The sequence below is a fragment of the Rhopalosiphum maidis genome, chromosome 4, assembly GCF_003676215.2.
Source record: "Rhopalosiphum maidis isolate BTI-1 chromosome 4, ASM367621v3, whole genome shotgun sequence".
Classification (NCBI taxonomy): Eukaryota; Metazoa; Arthropoda; class Insecta; order Hemiptera; family Aphididae; genus Rhopalosiphum; species Rhopalosiphum maidis.
Genome location: NC_040880.1, coordinates 16,467,225 through 16,492,296, shown reverse-complemented (window position 1 = coordinate 16,492,296; position 25,072 = coordinate 16,467,225). Strand labels below are relative to the sequence as shown.

At 31.5% G+C, this 25,072-nt stretch overlaps 1 protein-coding gene across 2 annotated transcripts; it reads right to left on the bottom strand.

Moving 5' to 3' along the window:
* Nucleotides 1–16,684: 16,684 nt before the first annotated feature.
* LOC113560703 (facilitated trehalose transporter Tret1-like) lies at nucleotides 16,685–24,488 on the bottom strand. Of its 2 annotated transcripts, none has more exons than XM_026966739.1 (8): nucleotides 22,973–23,352; nucleotides 20,071–20,200; nucleotides 19,954–20,009; nucleotides 19,733–19,871; nucleotides 18,827–19,212; nucleotides 18,410–18,754; nucleotides 17,425–17,693; nucleotides 16,685–17,349 (listed from the first exon to the last, which is right to left on the bottom strand). In XM_026966739.1, the coding sequence occupies exons 2-8, from the start codon at nucleotides 20,126–20,128 to the stop codon at nucleotides 17,082–17,084; spliced, it is 1,521 nt and encodes a 506-aa protein (XP_026822540.1). In that variant the 5' UTR covers nucleotides 20,129–20,200; nucleotides 22,973–23,352; the 3' UTR covers nucleotides 16,685–17,081. The 2 variants fall into 2 exon arrangements, with proteins under 2 accessions (XP_026822540.1, XP_026822539.1); XM_026966738.1 differs by lacking the exon at nucleotides 22,973–23,352 and adding an exon at nucleotides 24,351–24,488 and having other exon boundaries at nucleotides 17,082–17,349.
* Nucleotides 24,489–25,072: the final 584 nt, after the last annotated feature.

Here is a 25,072-nt window from a genome sequence, read left to right as displayed (position 1 = left end):
TACATAGTATTGTATATTGCATCGTCTCTATGCGCATACAATATATAACCCCTACGCTAGTTTACGATTTATGCATATTATTAGGTACGATCCCTGTAGAAAACTTTCGTTTTACGCAATATTATACGCCCTCGAAAATACCGCACGCCGGAAACAGCGTAAAAACCACTTCGAGAACATATTATCACGCGAGTGTATTATATAACGTATGTGTATGGGACTTCTTTTGTAAACCTACCTAATATAATATGTGAAATATACGCTTTTAAGTAAGTTTTCTGCTAATCTTCCACCCCCACACCGGATGTTCGGTCGTAGTACGTGAACGTATATTATAAATGTTCAGATCTGTCGGAGGTAAGTAAATTGTTACCGGAGTTTTATACATAATAATATATACATAGTGTATAGTTGAACTTACGCGTGTGCACGAAAATAATGGACTACGAAAAGTCATGATGATATAGGTGTAATAGGTACATGTATAGTATAGATTTAAACGATGCATGATTATAATTTATAACTATTACGCCATGCATGGTAATCGTTGACTACCAAAACTGGGCAAAAAATATCGAATGGAATATCTTTCAGGCCACGCAAAACAACTTATTGAAAAAAAGTTTTATTTTTACTTGATTTTCCAACGAATTTGGAGACCACGGGTCACAAATTGAAAGATTCGAGGACTGTGTATCTGACGCATAATCGGGGCTACAATTATTATACCGTATATCGAGGTACTTTATTCGATAATAACTTTAAATTAAGTCGCTCTATTTATGACACAATAATTTGTGTCTGGAAAATAACGGGCATCATATTAGTATAGAAAAATATTATTACTATTGTCTATTATAATACTATCTAATCACTCCATCGGCGCTTCACGACTGCTCAATTATAATAGTTTATAGGTAGATATCCTAGATATATTTATGGATTACGCAATAAATAAGAACTTTATTTTCAAATTTTAATATTATAGTACAGTGAATGTGCTAAACGATTAACCTGAAATTTTTCAACAAGAAATTATAATATTTAATTATATATAATTGTATTTCAAATATGTAAAATTTAAATCCAAAGTTTCGTTATTATAAAATATTTAAATTTTTTGAATATAATATTATTGATTTTTTTTTTTTTTTTTGGTATATTAACTGTAGATTTTTATAAATACCTAACCTATATAATACTTGTATTTCTTTTTTGATATTAAAAATGATACGAAATACGGAGTCTTTAAACAATATTATTCGTTTAATAATGCATAGTTAATTAAAAGTAGATTTTGTTAAATTAGATAGGTATAGTTAATAAAATAAACTTATAAGCATAAAAAGGAGTATATTTATACATTTTAAAAGGTATATCTGACTTGTGTAGCACAAATGCACCATTGTTGTGTATTTTTGCTTTTTTAAACTTGGTACAAACAGAAATCAATTGCGCAAAAGTGTAATCACTATATGAATAAACAAGTCCGGATTAAAGTTCCATTAAATCCTGGGACATCAAACACTTAGCAAGCCCTTTTAAGTAGATACTCAAACTTCAAAACAATTTGTAATTACTATTTTTGTGGTTGTAATTTTCTACCATTTAAAGATATATAAAAAAAAAAAGACAGTAAGACATAAAAATAAAATCAACATAATCATACATTACAAGAATACTATAACCACTACAGCCACTAAATTAACACATTGTGCTTTAAGCGATTTACATTATTGTAAAATATTGTTAATTATCGTCAGTAATAAAATCTAATATCAATGCGTAATTAAAATTATTCATGTTACATGTTTATACCATTTGTACTACTTGTTCACGAACCTGTTTTCATTAGTTTATGAACTTAACATATTGTTATCAAAAACAAATTTGCCGATATAACTGTAGATACTTTCAATTTTCCCCATGTTTATAATTTATAATACTATATTAATCCTACACACGGTATAATCATTTATTGTAGTATAAAATGTTATCTTGTATCTATAGATATATAGATCTAAAGTCATGAATTTCTAATATTTTGACTCTATTTAAATGTTTCAATTATTTTTAGTTTTTTTTTTTTTTTATAAATATCTTTAAAAAAAATTTATTTGGCCAAAAAACTTGAAAATATAATATAAGATTCCTGATAAGATTTTTTTAAAAACTATTTATAAAATATTAAAGAATTGTGGACAATATCGTTTTGTAGCGGTTCATAACTAAAAATGCTAATCACAAGGTTCTTTATAATTAGTTCATATTGTAACATTTGTAACTAAAAATCTATATATTATTACCATGATATTCTAAGTCAAAATTATGACAAAATTAAATATTTAAGTAATGTGAATAACGATCTTGGTGATTTTTGTAATTTAACAGATACCTAGGTAATTGCAATTTATAACGTATATAATTATAATTCATTCATACAGTGACATTTTCAAATGAAATTAAAATCACATAACATAGTTATCTACTTCTCAATGACGATGTATTCTGAAAAGGCAAGTCTAGTTTTTAAATTCACAAAATACTCCTAGCCACTCAAAATCAAAATTACACGAAGTAGCCAGCCATATATATTTCAGGTAGCCTAATAAAAATTAAATTTTACAAAATGTTTTTTTACGAATACAATGTAATACTCGTGAATATGCAAGCTGAATTTTGAAACTTACACAATCATCTATCCTTGTCAAATTACGTACATTTAAAAATACACGGAAATGGCCAGCAACAAGTCGCATTAGCACTCCTTACGTAAATGACATCATTGGTGGTAACATATATTATAATACACAAACATATACAGCTATTATAATAAATAATTATGGTTCAATGGTGTTCTTATACCTACCTTGAAGTTCTAAATTAATTTTTTTTTTTATTTATTTATTAATTTTTTTGTTTCAACAAATGTTTTGTTTTTACAAGGTTATTAACAAAAATTAATTTTAATATTTTATAAAATACGTAGTGTGATAATTAATAGATATAACAAATTCAACAAAAATATTAATAGTTTTATGAAATTGCAATAATCAAAAATACTGTAATTTTGCTTATGATAAATAACATAGAAAATACTGAGAAACTATAATGCCGGATCATGTGAACAAAACTAAAACTTTAATGATTCAAAAGTGAGTCTTTGGTTTCTTGCGTCCATGATTTAGTGGTCCACAATCATTAAATTTTATTGAACCATTAAATTAATCAATTTTATATGCGATAGCCAATAGCCTAGTATGAGCTTATAATATATAAATAATTAAATACAAATAAATTCAATGTTTAGTATAGCAAGTAGGTATGGTTAAAAATAAATTTATGATTATTAACAAATATGCATTCATTTATCATATTACTCTTTATAATTATTATTAAAATTATGATATATTATGATAATATTATAATAAGTTCAAAAACCGTTTAACTTAAACTGGAAATTATTTCAATATAATATTATGATTTTAGCCGTATTATAAAAAGTAGATTACACTGTTAAGATTAAAATTCTAATTTTTATAACACATAATAACTTTATATTTATCATAAAAATGATCCTTAGTTTTTGATTTTTATATATTTATTGATTATCTATTAATTATTATGATTTGTATAATCCCTAAACATTCAATAAATTATAAAATTTCCAAACAATTACATATTATAGGTTTATTATAGTTTTTGTTTCAAATCAATAATTATAAAGGTATAGTTATGACATATATTAATAATACAATGATATAAATTCATCAATTTATCAGTGTTAAAATTCGTCGGAAAAATAACATCGAAAGTGGTGGCATATATAATATCGCAGCTCTATCTGACGGAAAAGGGTGCACTTTTATACAGTTTTTACCGCCCTTCTGTCGTTTCTTTATCGAGCTCACTAAAGAAAACCGTGCCCTCCGTTTTTCTTAGAGTTTTCTTACCCGCTTTTTCTCCACCCTCTTTTACGACGCGGAAAAAGTTAAACTCGAATGCCTTTCACGAGATGTCGCTGATATTTCCAAAAACACAGGGAAAAAATATATAAAAAAAAAAAAAAAAAACCATCATTGTCTTTGCACGCTCAAGATACAATATAATATGTGTATGGGCTACGTCACATCGTAAACGTAATATAATCCATAAATAATAGCCTATAATTATAATAAAAAACTGTTATTTTAGAAAACATTTTTTGATTTTTAGGTACCTAACATAGATGGGCGGAGCCAGAGAACTACTATACTATCCAAATGAATTATTTAAATGTCACAGTGCCGTACAGTTTATCTTAAAAATATGAGAGTAGGTAGCGTATTATCATATGCCAGCATAATAATATATGTATTTTATATATTATTTATTTATTTTTATTTAATCTTTCAAAATAATAAAGGGCCCCGCTGAACAGATTCGTGATTGCAGTATCTATATACAAACGTCTGAGCTGAGTACATCGTATTACTGAATGGAAAAAACTAGACGAGCTTTAATATAATTAAATACAGGTAAATACATAATCTATAATTTAAAAATTGATCTAAAATTATCATGGATTTCTAAAATAAAATGTGCGTGAAATCTGCAACTTGTTGAAGTAGTCATTTTCGTGGACACGATTCAAAGTCTTTGTACGGTATAGACGATAAAATTCTGAAAGAAGTCTGTTGAGTATACAAACGTCCCGGCAAATGAAAGAGAAGCTTGCGAGTGCGTCTTGGGAACAACGGCGTTATTATCAATTCAATAATATCGAGTGTCAAAAATCACGTTCTACCGATTTATTTGAATCATTTTTAATCGTCCGCGGATATGATAACGGCCGTTTTAAAAAAAGAGCCCCGCAACACAAGCGTTATAAGCGCACCGCGCGACCTGTACCGTTAGAATAAATACCTAACCTGTAGGTGCGGTACAATAAGTATATACCCACACAGTAGTTTCCGTGTATATTATACAACACGTTGCATCAAACGCGCGCAACGGCGACGACAATGATTGGCGTGGAGATTTCATATTTTTTTTTTTTGACACGTATGTGGAGCGTGTACACTGTTAATATCGCGTGGCGACGAGAACGCGGAGAGGAGAAACGCGCGTAGCCAGCAGAAGTGATTCGCGTTTCTCGTGCAGCCCGCTGCGGACGATCGTACATCGCGTCACGACGGCCGCAGGGCGACGGTCTGTACATTTGATCGGGTTGCGGGGGGGGGGGGGCGCGACCCTCGGCCGACCGCGACCGATAACACGTCAACGTCCCGAGGTGGTAATACGCGCGCGCGTATGTGCAGATATCACGCGTTGTATTGTCACGACGCATCGCGTGTAAGTACACAATTGTGCGGCACCTGCACGGCGAGAGGGTATGCGCGTGCAAAGCGATCGCGGCGTACCCCGACGATTGGTCGCGATGTGGTTTGTGTTTTTGGCGAGTGGGGGGGGGGGCGGCGGCGGCAAACGAACACACACGCGCGCGCCGGGCCCCGCTGCTGTCGGCGTCGTTCGAGGAGGATAGATACGCCTCTCTCGCGGTCCGCCGCCGCCGCCGCGCGCCCTGCCCGGCGCGAATCGACACCGTCGCGGTTGCGGTTTCGCCCGCCGCCCCCGTTGCGGTGACGGTCGTCGCGGCTGCGGCGGTGGGTGCGGACGAGGCGGAAAAAAGCACTCTACGCGATATTTCGCCGAAATGATTGGCTGCGGTTAACCGCAAACTCCGACCAACCGCCGCGACCCGTCGCCGGCGCCAACGCCGCCACCTCCGCCGAGACTTTTTCCGTCGCGATAAACCGCCGCGGCCGCGCGTCCCGCCGTAGTAGTATATCGTGCGGTCGTCTCGCTGCGGTCGCGGTTATGTGCCGTACAATAATATACGTACAACAACGATTTAACACGGCGTGGTGTTCGGCGGCGGCGGCGGCGGCGGCGGTGCGGGACGCGCGTCGACTTTGCGTTCGGGTCCGTCGACGGACTCGCGAATTCGCGTCGTGTAATGCGTAATAATAGTAATCTGATGTTTTATGACGCGCGTTTCGCTGTCCTGCGTCGCGCCGGCGGCGTTGCGGTATCGCGGCGCGTGCGGCGTACCGATGCCATCTGTCCCGGGCAAAGTGTGTAAACGACCGGTAAAATAATAACGACGAAACGCTCCGGAAGCACATGTACATGCTCGTGTGCGTCGCTCTTATGATATTATTATGATTCCGACGTATCGTTATGGATACATTTTACCATACACCTGTATATCGTGTCGGACACACAGACGACCGACCGGAATCGACGAAACGGTTTATTCCGCTCGCATGGTCGTGCGCGACATATAACGGTGCAGCGAGACTTATGATTAGACGCCGCGTCGCGTACATAATAACATCGCAGTGTTATACGATTACCGGATAACGAGACCCACACCGGAGTCCCGTGCGCATATACAGTATCTATCTGCTATTTGTATAATTTTTTTTTTCGTTCGACGTGAAAACGACCGAAGAAATAACCGTGTTCATACACAGTCCACGTCGGAGGAATACCTTACACGCGATAATATATTATGTAAGATCATACTCGTGTAAGGCCGAGCGTACTATATATATATATGCTTTGTATTGCATTTCGCCTGAACTAAGCTACAACGATATAACGATTTTTTTTTAGATGGCATTCGTTACCGCTGGCGTCCGAGGGGCTATCATTTATATAATATATAGTAATTGAAGGAATACTTCAATTTGTAATTCTCATCTGCTATTTTATTAAAAAAAAAAAAAAAAAATATTACGTAACGCGTTCAACGAGACGTGTACGTACACCAATCGATTGTTATTTTAAGTACTGTTTTTTGATGAAATACATAATGATTGCGAAACCTAACAAATCGTGGTCAGATTACAGTGGAAGGAGTAACGATTAAAATCAGTCCACACCTCCTGTCAGTGGAAAATAATTATTGGTCCTAGAACCGTTAGTCCGATAATAATATTCGGATACGCACAGTAATTCCCTCATAAAGTTTCAGCTCAGAGTCCGTTGGACTCGTTAAATATCCAGTCTTGGCGCCATATTATTATGTAATTCTTTTTACTTCATACTTAGGTATATTAATTATTTTCAACCGAAAAATAATTCCATGTAGTACTATGTAGTGTTTATTTTGTTTTTACAGTTTTAATTTATCGGACAATTTATCATTATTTCTAAATAGACTATATATTGGACGTTTTCTCCTAATGCATTTCTCAAGGTGTACATTTATTATTTCAGTAATAACTAAAAATTTAATAAAAATTATATTTTAATAATAAAAAAAATATTAAGTCACGCATAAAATAAGTACAAATATTTCAAATATTTATTTAGGAATGACAAAAAAAAAAAAAAAGTTAAAGACTTTTTACAAAATGAAATTATTTTTTCTAGGAATATCTAATGTATTATATTATATTAAATATAATAAATATATTCTTTTAATTATTATATTTATTTTAAGTTATATTTTTACTTAAGTTGTTTTAAACATTATTTTTTTTAAGTAATAGTATTTTTTATTGTATTAACCGACATTGAAAATATACATACATAATAATTATATTTATGGAAATATTTAAAAATGTAGGTATAATGTCTTATTTTATTTATTAAACATCAAGAAAAATTAGAAATTCGATAAAATAACAAAACAATTTAATATTTTAATATTAAAATAAGACGGAAAACGTCCACCTTAAAAATGTACCTCTCAAAAATGTTCTATATTCTATTAAAAATAGCCGGTGTGGGATTGTTCATTTTCCCAAAAAATATACATAGTACCTGTTTATACACGGCCATGATGTATTATTTATATAAATAATGATATTATGTATATGTTATTATAACAATTCTTAGTAAAGTATTGTAAACAAGTTGAATGTATAATATTAAACGGCGCGTACCTGGTAGGTAGTAGGTAGATAACAGCTCGTCTGTGCTGTCCGCGGGCAGTCTTGTTTAGTTATTTGTGTTGACCAAAGAATCATAGCGGTCATATTGAATACTGCCATAATTTTCACTAAAAACGCGACGGGTCTGTAGCATCTGGAAGTTCGGGAACTTAATTTAATGATCGGTAGAGTATAAGAAGTACCGACTATTATTATAAAACGTTTACCTACCTAATTTGTTTAATGAATTCGCCGCGTGAAATCTTCCGATACTTCGGTAATTAAAATAAATAATTTCTCGTAGGGTAAATAAATAAATTTAATGAAACGTTGAAAATTTTAAACACTTCCACTTGTTCAGAAAATTATGTTTACAATGATCTCCCACAAATTTCAACGGCTCTCGTCTTTATAAAAACTTACCCATAATATTCGAAGAAATATTTTAGACGGAGAAAAACAAATCCACTTAAAAGCTTACACCCCTTTGATGGTTTAGGCCGTTTAAGGATTTTGATTTCCTTTGTAATAACTAATCGCTATAACATAAATAAGTGATGGAACATAAATAATAGAAAATATTGTAGGAATATATAGGACATATATGTTATTTTAAATTAATGGCGTATAGTTATTAGTATTATGCGGCTATATTTGCTTATTGGTTATATCGTATACATTTTCTTTTTCTTGTGTGTAATTATTATTAACATTATATTTCATTATAACTTAGTATTTAAAAAATAATATTTGTAAAGGATTATTTACTGAAATAATATTGTGTCCATAATGTATTATTACATTATTAAATAATAATTCTATATGATATACATTTCATAGTGTTGTAATTAATAATTATTTAGAAGTATTATAATATTAAAACATTAATCGCGCTGTGTAAGTAATAAATATAAATTGTTAATCAAGGTTTATAAGATATTTAAATAGCAATATTAAATTATTTAATACAATTTAGATACCTACTTTAGGAACACAATAAAATGTTTATTAAAATGGTATGTTCTTTAAATAATTTTTAGTAATAAAGCTCAAAGAGATAATTAATTTACTTTTTTTTTTAATCTGGAGATTCTTAAATTTAACTTAGTTTATTCAAAAGACAAAAGAATCAATATAATAATAGTAATAAAAATATATTTTTTTGTTAAAATTTACATTTCTTAGATTGTAAATAACATTTTTTTTGGAAAATGATCTTAACTATAGAATTATGATGTACCTACATAGTTATATTTTTCCTCATCTCATTACGATCAAATTAAGAACGATGACTGATAGGATATAAGTAGACTAGTAATATTAATAATAATAGTAATATACTTATTATATATTATTGAATTTTTCAGCAAGCTGAGTGAAAAATAATGTATTATTTTAACATTAATTAGTAAGGAAAGTTTTTTGGGGTAGAACTCAACTTTTAAGGGCTTAAAAATTAGTATGCTACATTAGAGGATAGAAAGTTAAACAGTTTTTTCCTATAAATTAACAAAAATATTTTAAACACTCAATACACGTAGTAAAATATTGATCAAAAAACATATTATATTTTAACGAATTATATATTGTTTTTAAATAATAAATAACTTAGTGATTTTGTGATACAAATGGATCTAATCTATAGACTGTTTTATATTAAATATTAAAATTATATCTATATATACATATTATAATACTTGTATATCATGAATTTCTGTGGTGAAATTGATTTTTTATAATGTCTTTTGTTTTAAACGGTTTTTTTTTTTTATAAACAATTATCGTTGTAGGTATATGTTTAAAATATATTTGATTGAATGGTAAACACATTTTTTGGAATAATTACAGTATATACACTTGCGTATCACAGCTATATTGCAATCAAACATTGTAGATTACTGTTTCTAAAAATCTCTGTTCAAATCCAATATGTGTATATAATAATATGTTCATAAGTTTTCTTTAAATGTTAAAGTAATGTTCAGTGTTAATTTTTTGTCTTAAATATAGTGTCTGTATAATGTTAACAATATATTTATTTAGGTATTCTTATCAATTAGTAACATTTATATTACCGATTTGGGTTTCGTAATACTTAATACTAAATTCAAATTTCTCATTCATCCGCCTAGGACGTGAGAAAGTCGCCAAAATCTCAAAGTCGGTACATTTATTATATATGATATAATATATAACGGGAGACAAAGAGAGAGAAACCGTATAAAGTAGTTTCGAATATTCGATGAGCAAAATCTTGAACTACAGCAACTGTATGTATACTACGAGGACCCTGCTTGTGTATTATGTAATCAAATATAGAAGCAAATAGAGTCGGTATAGTTTCAATGTTTAATATTGTTATTATTTATGAGTTGGCCGTTCGCGTGACTTCTTGTTTATAATATATGTGATTTATGACCCTTTGCGTATAAATAAGGGTCGAACATTGTCTGCGATGTAAAACGGCGATTTGCGCCCCCTAGACGCACTGAATCTACTTCTCGTTTTTTTTTTAGAATTTTCTTCATATTTTTTCCTCCCCATCGCTCTCGTAATATAGTTCATTCAGTTTTTTAATACGATGCATATTATCATAATACGAGTAGTGTTTTGAATATGGAATAATAATATTTGCGTATGCGATGTTTGGTGAACCGCGAGCGGGGTTAGAACGAGAATGAGCGAAAAAACGTCTAAATGTTATACGGATCGGCTTACATATCGAGTAAACGGTAATGGAGAAGCGCATGGAAACTAACAGCATTTCCCAGCTGTTTTATTTTTTGTAATTAAACCCGTCGTCGAGTAATACAGCCGGCCGGCGGTGGCGTCGTGGTCGTAACTATTATAGTTACGCGTGCTAAGTATAAGTGCGCGGTGCGCCGGTGGGTAGAAGATCGGGAGGGCGGGTGTGCAGGCGTTGATTTTATTCTTGTCCCGAAATTCCCGTCTCCTATAAGCCGTCGTCGACCTTTTATATAATGTAATATACAAGAGCTTATAATTAAATTAATAAACGTTTTCAATAACGGCGTTTACGGCCGGGCAAACGGAATACGGTGAGCGAGGTAGAGCAGAAAAACTCCGGACTCTTTTCCCGCAGCGCTTTGTCGCCGGGTTTTCGCATCCCCAAAAAGTTCTGCTGTTGCTATACTACAGTAATGAACCACCCACGGCACGGGCACTGCAACACCACGTTGTGTTCGCAGGACTACTCGAAATATTAATGAACCAGACAGGCGGGCTAGAGGTGCTTTTAATAACCAAAAGACTGCCGGTAGATAATAGCATTATAATATTATCATTAATACGTGTATACTATATATATGATTACGTTTCGAGATGTTGTCAAAACGGCTCATCACAAAATATTATATGCTACAGTGACGCAAAATAACAGCCTACTTTAAAATTTAAAATTATTTGTTTTATTATTTTTTATTTTTTAAGTAAAGAGACATGGGCATTGTTGGAATGGGTTTTTTTTTTGTCATAAGTATGTCTATTAAAAATGTTTTAAATATCTAACTTGAAAATTACATTTTATATAATAGGTGTAATCATTATTTTTTTTCTCTAATAAACAAGTAAAGTATAGGTAACTATAGTATAGTATATAGTATATTATAATATTTTATAGTATAACTATAAACTGTGGAATTCGTATCTGCTGTATAGTAGATTTCGAGTGTATATTATTATTGATTTAGTCAATTTAATGGATGTGTAAAATTTGAAATTGCACAAACATTTTAAACAATTTTTAAAGTGAATTGTTATTAATCGTATAACTACAAAATAATTCATATAAAAATTAACTTAAGATATTTGTATAATAAATACCATTTCTGGAAAATCTATTACTTAAAATATGATACACCAAAATTACCTCTACTCAAAATTTTAACTGTACAAATAATAAAACTATTTTTTTCTGAATACAATTAAAAAAAGAAATAAAAATAGATATTGATTAACTTCGATAACAAGGGTATAAAGTATAAACTAACAAAATTATAAATATTATGCATTATATAATTATATTTTCTTGTAAGAAAGAGACAAGACGTTTATATGTTATAGAAAGTTTATATTATTTAAAAAATTTTCCATTGAAAATCATGTTATAAATATTAAGTGTTATCTTGAATTGGTATACAATTTGGATATGATATAATATAATTTTACCTCTATTCCCATCAGTTGTGTCATTGGTTTTCTGCTGATTTTCGTTTTTCCATAAAACATACATTCACTATACCTATGACCCTCATAATTCGCCTTTACACGCACTTGTGTTTTGCTTGACTATACAACTTGCTGTTATATCGAATATATAATATAATATCCAGTCCAGATGATATCGTGAGTGAGTAAAGGGGGGCCATTTCGATTGTAAACGTAGCTATATATGTATACAAGGAAGGGAGATTTACAATATTGCGATATGTTTTTACTACTTAAATTTAGGGTATATTTTTTTATGATACAAGCCGTTCCGAAAAATAAAGAGAAACACACGAGGGTGTTGTTGGCTAGTAGGTAAAGAAAAAAATAAGAAAAAACAGTGTATATGAATAAATGATTGGCCAAAAGATGTATCAGATTTTTCAAAGAACAGAAACTGAATGTTCTCGGATGGGCATTAAATAATTGACGAACTTGTAAAATATGCGGACCGACCCCGTATTTTTTGTTGCGAGAAGATATGTACAAAATGTTTTATCGAAAGGAGTTTTCATTTAAATTAAAAACTCGTTCACTTTTATTATGATCCTTTATAGCCGACCGAAGAATCCGTTTCATCTTCGAATTTTAAAGGGGAAGCTATCATACTTCCTATTCCAAATATACAGATATATTAAAGCCGTAGACCGGATAAAATTAATCAAAAATTGATTTTTTTTTTTTTAATTGTATAACATATATACGTATTATGTACCGAAGTATTTGAATTGAAATGTATTTAATCCATGTTAAGTGTACAAAGTTGATGTCTAATTATAAACGAAAATACTAAAACGGATTTAAGTTGTTAATTCAATATCTAAGATTTGGTTAACCACATAACTACAACAGATTATTAATTAATAATATACAGGCATTACGAAGTCCATTATATCAATAAGTAAAAATATTACTTATAATATAAATATTATTTTATAGAACTATTATAATATTTGTTTAATTTTGTATTGAAATTGATAGTGTGTGTTACAACAAATTTCAAGTCAATGCGTCAAAAAAAAAAAAAACTTTATTAACAATTGCTTAAAGTCACTGAGAAGTAATAATCAAATTTTGCCATCCTCAAATAAAATAATAACTACGGTCGTACTGTACAAACTTGTTTTACATAAATATATATTATTATAATATACAATATTTTGTACACATATATACATTGTACGGTATATATCCTATATTAAAATTATGTCACCCTTTAAAATGGACCGCGTGTTTCTCTTTACGCAAGAAAAAATCTAATAAAAAAATATGTGAAAGCGTTCAGGAAATGAGTTCTGAGCTGGTTCATATTTATTATTGACAGCAAGAACAAAAAAAAAAAAACGCTCTTGTTCTGAACTCCGGGAAACGCATTTATAACAAAAGGGTACGTAAAAACACTCTTAGCAATGGCACTCCTTAACGGGAAAAAATTCATTTTCACATTTTTTCCCGTTTTGTTCTGTTTCCTCCGTTGTTGTTTTATCGTTTTTTGTGTATATACCCTTCACACTGAGGGTGAAAATTAATGGAGGTTATTTCCTACGCGAAATCATTCGGCACCGTTTACCAATTCGATCTAATGAAGTAGCTGGAATCTGATGGTTTTTTTTGATACATATATATATATATATATATATATATATATATGTATGTATATAATAATAGCGTTTTGTTCATTATCTTTTGGATGCCCTATAGTTTAACACTATATTTTTTGGGTAGAAACTGTGACGCAGCTAAAAAAACAATTTCTTAAAGACACAAATTGATAACTTTGAATATAAATTTGAAATGTGTGAGAAAAAATTCTAAATTAGTCAATATAAGTATATAGCTGTATCTCAGTGTTGTAGGTTGTATCAGCGGCATCTTATCCTCCCCTAAAATTGTGTACTTTTTAAGACCAACACCGTTTTATGTATTTTTTTTTTTTTTATATTATTTGCTCTAATATAAATGCCTTAAGTACTGAACCATAAAAATAACGATCGTCTTTTGCTTTTAATTAAACCGCGCCCAGTCGCTAGAAACCACCTTTTTTACTCTCTATATATTATATAGGGTTCGTTGATTAAATTTTTTTTCATTATCGACTCGGTTTATATGCGAAAAAATCGATAAAAATATTCCTCGAGGAAACACCGCTGCTACATATCAGCACAGTTATGCGAAAAAGTACGTAGTCGTCCGGAAGTACTGCAATAAAATGTGCTAATAGCTATCGTATTAATGTTTTTTTTCTAAATAAATGCGCGTATATAAACCTGATATGATCGACCTTAAACACAACATTTGTGGAACACGTCATTTAAACCTAAATAATGTGTTTCTTTTTCTACATAGGTAGGTATGTTGTATAATATATATACACATATTAAGCCATATGGATATGTAAAATATGTTCACTGCACAACCAGTGACCACATTGTGGGATGATGACCTTTTACTTGGTTATTTAAAATTATACATACTTTTTTTTCAAGTGGTGGTCCCAATTCTTAACGACTCCCCGCGGTGACTTCTGGTATTTTCCGTTCTATAATTGTTCCCGTTTCTATCATCAGTTTAACTGACCATAATATTATTCCACCATACTAAGACCTAAAAGACCATATTATAGTGATTCAACGTAAAATTGGTCATTATTTAACTTTATAATAGATTAAAGACCCTCTTGACACGATGCAATGTGGTCGACACCCATTCTATACTAATATATGGAAAATTGGCGAGTATAAATATTATTTTTATAACTGTCAAACGTGTTTATGGTCTTTTCTGACGATTGGGCGCGCATGTGCTGTATTTATCTTAATGCTCATATTTTTTTAATATATATATACATGTATTTTATAATCCAACACTTAAATTTAATTTGCGAGTATTAAAATGCATATAATGATAATCATGTTTAAATATAACATACTAGATGTTTTCTGTGGACCGATAAAACATGTCTAAGCTGTATCTGACGTATAGAAACATAAACGTCTCTTAAATAACTGACATTTAATAATATATATGATATATATTTTCTATAAAAACCGAGGGTTTGAAAATGTATATATTTTTAATGACTTATGTGGACCATTTATCTTTGAGATCGCATCGATTATGTTTCGTTTTAATTATAAGCCACTGGTGGAACGGAAGATGGAATATGATTAATATTTTTGTATTATATATACAGATATAAATAGCCAATATTCGTTTTTGGTTCTGGGGGCGAAAAGATAAATGGAAAAGACGGCGGAAAAAGTACAAAAAAAAAAAAAAATAATAATAAACGAAATCACATGATTAAAAACCGTTTCATAAAGTGGCAAAAGAAGGGCGCCCATTGTGTGTGCCAAGTGCGGATGATGTAGGAAAAATTGTTTGCGCCGGGTGCTACGTCAGGTGGTGGGTGTGCAGGGAACGGGCTGAGATGGCTGGGGAAGTAATTTAAGCTGCTGAAAGAAAATGACGCGTGAGGGGGTGAAGTCGCATGAAAAAAATAGAATGGAAAATTGAGTGAGCGAGAGAGAGAGAGAGAGAGAGAGAGAGAGTGTGAGAGAAGAGAGAAAAAGTAAAAGAGAATGAGAAAATGAGAGACAAAAGTAACGGAGAAAAAGATTCAGTTTGTCGAGAAGCTAAAAATGAATCGGTATAAAGGGTGGAAAATAAACTGCGTATACCCAACATGATAACAGTGGCTGGCCCCTTGTTATAATCGGACCTTAACGACTTTGGTTCCCTCCTTAAAATAATAATAATAATAATAATAATAGTAATAAAAAAAAGTGTGTATAACAAATCTTTTGACGTTGTTTTCCAGTGTTGTTGCTTTTTTTTTATTTCCTTCCTTTTATTTAGCTCGTTGCTTATAATATTATTTGCATGCGTGTCGTATTATTGTCGTCAAACCCATAATATATCGTTTCCTTAAACGTATATTGTTATAGGTTTATAATTTGTACGGGCAGAAGTGTAAATAAATTATAACATTAAAAATATCGTGTTAAAAAATAAGAATATTTAATTGAAATAATGATATTTGATTTGTATTAAACAATTATTTTGTACACAGTGTATTTTTATTTTTTCTATTCTATTTATATACATTTATTTGCACATTCAATAATTAATGATAGAAGCAATAATACAAATTAAATTAATTACTACAAATTATAACACAATACTATATTGTAGGTATTTATATGTTATATATTATTAACTACAGAAACATTAATAACAACACTAATTAATATGATCCATTAAAATGTCTTTATGTCGACACTCAACGTAGTAAAAACTATATTCCCGATATAAAAAAAGTTGATATGTATTATTATACTGGATAAAAATAAGTTATTCCTAAAATTGCAGATTTTAGTATATTTCGTGAGCAAAGATGTTTAAGAAGTTGTTAAATAATATAATATATTAATGTGGTTTGAATTTTAATAAGAAGATTGTTCTTGTTAAAATAATTATGTACAAACTTCGCTAAATAGATGGTGAAATATATTATGTTTTAACAAGTTGCTTTTAAAAATAATAAGTATCACGAGTTCTAACATTGAATATTATATAACGTATAATAAATTAAATAAACGAGTGCTAAAAGTTAATAAAAGTTGTGTTCAAACACAAAACAAGGAATTTGGATTATTTTATAAATCACAATAATGAACTTCGTTATTGTGATCTTCACATATTACTGAGTACGCGAAACATAATATATTTATAGAATCTGATGTTTTAATAATATAACAATGCAAATCCCATAAAAATACCATTGCAACTGTCACATACGATAATAGCACAATCGAAATAATATGTAATAATAATTCAAATTTGTATATACATCGTCCAAGGTAACTTTTTTAATACTAAACCGTTTATGTACACTAAAAAAAAAAAATATATATATATATATATACATCATACGGCTTGGGGTTCAGGTGATATCTCAGAAGAAGTTTGTTCGCTTTTGGGTACAAAAAATTCTTCAATTTCCATTAAAGTTTTGTTCTCGGTCTCCGGCATATTTCTGTAGAGGTATACGAATCCAACAAAACTGGAAGCTGCCATCATGAAGAAGGTGTTATTCAGGCCCAAAGTATTTTCGACACTTAAATATACTTTGGTCGCCGAAAACGTTAGAATGTAAAAAATTGCAGTCGTCAGGCTAGAAGAGAAACCTTTAGCTCTACACGAAAATCATATAATATCGTGTTAATACGGTTATGAAAAGTAAAAATCATACGTGTATCATGTATATTACTCATTAGGATATATCTCGCTGACCAACGTCCATGGCACGGTCAACATGCCCATAGCTCCAGAGAACATGATGATCGAGTAGAGTACCATTGGAACGTAGGCTTTGGGACTAATCAGTGTGTTATTAATACATACGAAGTATATAGCGAACACGAATATTGCCAGCGTGTTTATGCACAACGTTGATAAAGTCAAATATCGCTTTCCTAGTTTCCGCACCGTTAAAGTGAGCCCCACGCTTCCAGCCAATTGCATAAATCCATAAAGTACCTTGAATATAATAATTAAGGAATAAATGACTAACAGAGATTTATAAGACTACATTATTTTTGAATATTTCGTCTTTTTAAAAAAAAAACAATTTAATAAAAACATGTTACGATATCGTATACAAAATTATAAGAGATTCGATTTAATATCAGTTATATTTGCAGTAAATAATTATAAATATTGTAAATAATAAATTGAACATTTATTTAACTAACACTCAAATGTTGTTTAACAAACTTCATTTTAAAATTATATTTGAAATACAAAAAAATAAAAAATAGTTATATTTAAATGTATGTAAAATGTTTTATTTTGTTTCATATTATCATTGTTACTTATTTTAAATGTATCCATCCATCCATTTGTAAAATACGTAAATGAACAGTAATAATTTGTCGGAATAACGTTTTGTCATTTTTACATTATAAATAACTAAAATAACACATAAACACGATCGTTTTATGCTTGATTAAAAATGTTTAGTCACTATTCAGTAAATGATGATAATTATTATACAAGTAATAAATAAAATGAATAACCCAACAATAAAATGTAAAGTGTGTAAATACTAAACGTCTATAATATAAGTATTAAATAAATAATAGATTGGTAGTAAAAGTATTTAAAAAAATCATTCGATACCAATATAAGAATTTATATACTGTTGTCTAAATACATTATAATATTATAGTTAGTTATCCAAATATTATACTCACTAAAGCTATACTGTGGGTATCTTTCACACCCGATTCGTACATCAATTTAACGATGTAAGGGCGGCATGGTGTCAGACACGAAATCAACGTGAATACATAGTAAACAGTGACCAGCCGTAGTGGTCGGTACACCGAGGGACTCTTGATCCATAAAAACGACGAAAACGTGCCTTTCGAATCTCTTATCGTCTTTGATTTGTCTACAGACGTCTTGTAATAAAACATCAGCTCTTGGTACTCGTTGGCAACGACGCGAGGCTCTACCCATCCTCTCAGCCAACAAATGGCGTTCATGGCCTTTTCGTTTTTGCCTTTGGATATCAACCAAATCGGACTTTCCGGTATCTATACGCGAGAATAAGGAACAAGTAGATATGTAATAAACGATTGACGAAATGAACAGCGATCAAAACTCACAAATGTCACTAGCGTCAGACACATGACCGGACACAGGGCGCTCATCGCCGCCACGGTTTTCCACTGGAAAACGTAACTCAGCCCGTAACTGGACAAGACGCCTATTAGGCACGCCATGTTTATCACGCAGGACATGATTCCCCGGAGTCTCGGTTCGCAAATCTCTCCAATGTACGAGTACGCCGGGCCATCGTTGAAGCCCAAACCCATGCCCATCGTTATGGTCGACCAGTACAACATGGTAACCGAGTTTGCGTACCACAGCAGTATCCAGCCGAAGATGCTGGGAACGCAAGCCAGAACCACGCAAGACTTCTTTCCGAAGTGTTTTTGCGCGTATCCGGACAGTATACTCCCGATCGGTTGACACAAATAGAGTATACTTCCTGTAAACGTAACACAATGTTTCTACAATGTTTACTAATAATAAGTACGAATACCGAAGTGCAGAATGGTTTTAAAATAATATGCGACATTGGAGCGTTAAAAAAAAGAATATGTCGGTTAATATTATATTATTATGTGTTTACAATGAAAAATTTAACCTTTGAATCGCGTACAGGTATTTCATGAGTGTAGTATCTATTGGTATTTATGAAGAGGGGATGTGGTGATTTTTCTCGATGATAGTTTATATATCAGTTATTCAGCTAACACAATTAAATGCAAAAAAACATCATATGGCCTTCGTGCTCTACACATCGTATTACGTAACAAAACAATATTAATACCGATAATCGTTAAAACGTTAATAACGATTGGTCTATAAAAAGTATATTTTTTTTAAAGACGTTCATTTTACGAGGAATAGTCAATGTTGGTCAATGCATTTTTTATATTATTCAGAATAAATTGTGTACAACCGAAGTTACTGTTGAGTTATAGATCACGATTCTGTATGCTTACCGTACCAAGAAGATTCGGTATCAGTCAGTACGAATTCAGCTTTTGGATTTTTGTAAAGTGAACCGATTACTACTGTAGCCATCGCCAACTCCATTCCAACGTTTACCAGTAATAAACTTTGAACAATCGTAGCCAATAACTGTAAAATAATGTATTGGTTTTGCGTTAAATATAAAAACCCCAGATATTACGCTATCTATATTTAAGCAACTATTGCTTACCTGAGCAATTGTAGCCTTTCTGCCATACTTGACTTTTGTTTCTACGAGGTCGTATTCTATGAATTATATTCCATTAAAAATTTAAAAAAAATAAATTTTTCAATATTGTTTACATACCTAATTCGTTCCCGCATCGTATATCGGTAACTGCGTGCGGCAAGGGAAATTGTCCCATTATAGTACGATGTCTAAGTCTACTCCAGACTTATAACACTGGTTGAAGATCGTAAATAGATGTTGTCAATGACTAAAATATAAAATCAACGTGTAAAAAATATGGCTTTTGATGGAAATCATTTTGCTACAATATCCAGACACTAATAGATTAATAAAAAAATAATATAGGCACCATCGGAGATTTGGACGAATTATATTAGTTAAGTATTATATTATATGATATGTTATTATATTAGTATACAGTCATTAATAACACGACATCGTGCATTGGTAAATAATCATAAAATTATTGTTTATTACTATTATTAGTGTTCATTGTTGTAGAAATATAAATGAAACATAAATATATAATTATAATATTATATTTTAATAACAATTGTTATTTAAATGTCTGTGAATAATAATGGTTGATTCATCCACATTTTAATGAAATCTAATTAAATGTAAAATATTAAAAACAACAAAATGTAATTGCACAAGCTCACAAAGAAACTAAAAAAAATCAAAACATTACACATACTCATTTATTTATACTATTTATAATGAATTATTATAGAAAGATTGCGCATTGGTAATGAACAATAATTAGTGTCACATTGACTTTTATCAAGCTATTCGTAGAAATATTATATTTAAATGCATAAGATAATAATTTAATAACACTTAACGTTCGAAACAAGATTGTTCTAAGTGATAACATACTGATAAACCGACTAGGAACAGTAATTTTCGTTAAATATAACAATTTATACGAATCACGACGTACAGGGTACAGAGTTTAATAATAATAATAATAATAATAAAAAACAGAATTGTGTTTAAGTACATAAAAAATATATTATTAATTACAATTAGAATATTAGACATCTAATTTATTATTTTCCGTGAGGTTAGTTAAGGGTCTTGTAATACGACGTTATTCCGAGTACTCTAAATATTGCGGAATTTAAAAAACGGAAGCTTTAGAAATGTGAGTTTGATAAAAAATAAAAAGTTATCTAACTAATTTTATAAAAATAATTAAATGATTAATTTCAATTATTGCTCAATTACAATTAAAATCATTCATTGGAAGTTGAAAATACGTGTATTTTAAAATATTAATACACTACACAGGACCTGATATTGATAATTTGAATTTAGTTAATATTTTTTTATACTACGTTTTTCAACAACTTAAATTCATTAATAATACAGTTAAAATAAGAAATATAAATTTTTATCCATAATAATTTATTTCATAATCTACATCGGCCTAGTCACACAATAATTTAATATTTGAATAATATGGCATGGAGCCATTATTAACAATAGCTTAAATAAATCATTATTTTTTCTATCAGATAAAATCAAACTTGAACTCAAACTTTCAAATTAGATATTTAATCAATAATTTAGCGAAAATAAATATAGTCCCTAATAACATTATTATTTAACAGTTGTTCCGCATTTAATTTTGGATAGAGCTTTTCAATGAATAATTTCAGTATTATATTTATCCAAAACAAAAACTTATTTATATATATTTGTAGGAAATCATTATCATAGCTCATCTCATAGTATAATATTAGCAACTATATAATTACAATAAATGTATAATGTCTTGCAGTTCCAAAGCATGGCAGCTGCTCAGTTAGTTGCTCAGTAACCTAACCAGCATTTACAATAATCATAAATAAAAATTTGAAATTTATATAATTTGGAGTGTAGAGGGTAACAGACATTTGTCAAGTGCGTGGAAATCTACCGTATTTTTGTTACTTTTTTCACGTCAAATTTCGCAAAGATTTAGTAAAATAATATATTATACATTTAAACAGTATTCTCGTTATTGCGCCTGTAATAATAATTATATTCGTACACCGGGAGCCGCATCATCGTCGTCGTCGTCGGCGAAACGGTCCCGGAGCGACCGAGGCCGTCTCACTTAAAATAAATGAAAATCCCTCAACGCTCCTTATTAATTACACCGGTTATGCCCACGCCCTTTTGCCACTTCCGTCGTAATTTATGGTCTTCGCGGGGCGGTAAAAACAAAAAGAAAAACATTCTCTCGCCGCTCCCGAGATCCCAATGCAGCAGGTAAGCATATTCTATGCGTATAAGATCGTAATAATAGTATGTATGGCCAGAACACACGTGAACTGATGAGGCAAAAACGACCACCCCTCCGGCTGCTACCGTCGAAGGTTCGAGGGAATTCAGCGGTTTTCCACCCTAACCCGCGACCGCCGAGACGACAGTTCGAAAACTGTAATATTATAATTTATAATAATAATACATTATTATTATAACATTGTGCTATGCGCCCGCTGCAGTTCGGCTACGGCGGCGATAATATATCATCGCGTATACGGGCGTTACACATTATTATGGTATTATGCTATCTACCTATGATGTATTATAATATATTATAATATTATACGATATACGCAAAGTTACGTTCAACTCGGTCACGTAGCCGCCTGCACAATTTTCTAAGCGTGCATATCACGCACTGTACAACGCAAACGAATTGGTGTAAATCGATTTCGACGAAAATACAATATGTTAAAACACACTACAACTGCTGCAGACTCGGAACGAACTGGTCGCGTAGAATACAAAATAGTTTAGTAGTTTCAAATTTTTTTTCTCCATTAGACGCTCACGATGTGCGTGTACTGTGCATATTATTATGTATAGATCACAGTGCCATGCGCATCGATATAAAGAGCATTCACGAGTCAAAACGTCGAATTTTTCTACATAATATTATGCTGTGCGTATAATATGCTTACGCACAACGGCACAACAATAATGTTAATAATATACATCGGAAAAATAAAAAGTAAATACTTACCGGCGCATACGACGTATATATTAATTTGACGATGTTTCGTATATCGTTTGAATGAATAAATCGATAGGCGTAGTTTAATGTACCTTTAAAGACGGTCTTCGACAGACAACGTCATGAAGGCCGAACCGGACGTGTTCTACGAAAATCTACTGCAGCAGACGGTTTATCACGCGAACGAAATGTATTTAACGTCGGCAATAATATCACGCGTACAACTACAGCCGGGAAACGGGAAAAAACCGCTGTCGCATTACAAACTAAATAAATAACAATTATACCGCGATTGTCGCTAAACCACAAACCGATCCACTGCGATTACGGTTTTCCTACCGTATTACGGTTACGATAAAATGAATGATTTCACGCAGCGTACCACACGCCATTCGTCACCGACGCTTATTGATTTGACATCGACCAATTAATTCCATTACGAAAATCGGTCGTGTCGGGCGATACGTATAACAATAATAACAATTATTATAATGTTGGGCATTTATGTTGTTATCGATAAATAATTATTAAACGATTGTGAATAAGCAGATATGCGTCTACAGAGCGTCCGACGAACATAACGATTTTATATTATTAATATTACTATGCGTTCTCTAATATTATGTATTGAACCATATTATTATCGTAATAGTGGCGGAACTATTCGTTTCGGTGGATTCGGCCGGTGACACTACGTATGATAATAATACGTTGCATTATGGGCCGACGTATAATAGCTTAAGCATTTCTCACGCATTACAGATAGGCTGCGGTAGTTATCGTACGGTTATTATAATTTTAATCTCACGTACAACAACCGTCGTAATGCGTGCGGCCGGGCTGTAATGTCACATTATTAATCATATTTATCGGATGAAACTTAAAACACGATATGCAAAATCATGGAAAATAAAACTGTGAGATGCGCGTTGTGTGTGAAAAATACTCGGCACGACGTATGTATTGTATGTATATACTTTGTTTATCATTCTAACGCGTGTACAAATCTGCAGCATACTCGAATCCGGGTACTGTAGATTATTGATCTAATTTTGAAATTATCCCGCGTGAAAAGTTCGGACACAATAGGTTTCCGATCGGAATCGTATTCCGGGGAATGTGTCGTTACACACGCGCATCGCGAGACACATACGAGTGTAGATGGAAAAATACAGATAAATGATACGGACACCTGTTGCGCGTATTGTCGAAGGATTATATTTGTTTCCAAATCCCGTGGACCACGACGTCGCGTCGAAAGAAAAAGACTTAGCGTACTCGTTGTCCGGCGGTGTTACGTTAAATATATTAATACATATTATATTATTATACTATGTTGTCGTAATAAGACGTACAATACTTGTCTAAAAAATAAGAGGAGACTTACAGATAGAGACGACGCTCGCGTGTTTCATAGTATAATAACAGTCGCGTATTCGATATTATAGTCTCTGGCGTTTGTCAGTCAGACGTCGGATAAACGGACGACGGCTCGAACGGTCGTTATTTAGCGGGGTAGGGGAGGGGGATCAAAATTCGTCAACTGTTCGTAGCACATGTGTATTATAGTATTTTTTTTCGGATTTCAACGATGAAAAGATTGTAAATACTTATACAAAGAAAAGATTGGTGCCGAGAAACGCGCACGCACCAATAGCATAATATAAAATACGACGGCAAAAAGATCGTACGACTGCTCTATTAAGGATATCGCTCGTAACGCGTTATAATAATATAACTATATATTGCTATCGTAATTTTATGATACGATAAGTTTCAAAACAATTTATAATAATCATATTATTATCTATAAATATATATATATATATATATACAATATTATAATATAATAGACCTCTAATTATAATGATAATATAATATTATGATTATGTACATCATGCTCCCGCGGTGACGCGTTATTTCCATGTGTGTATTATTATTTTTATACTTATACATACAGTATAGGTATCTACGAAATAATAATAATTACTATATATTATTTCCACGAGCTTAAGACGGTAATAAAAATAAAATGTTTCATAGTAATAATAATATGAGACTCCGGGGTCTATATACTCTAAGTCCTCTCTTGAGGCTATACTCTTGTTG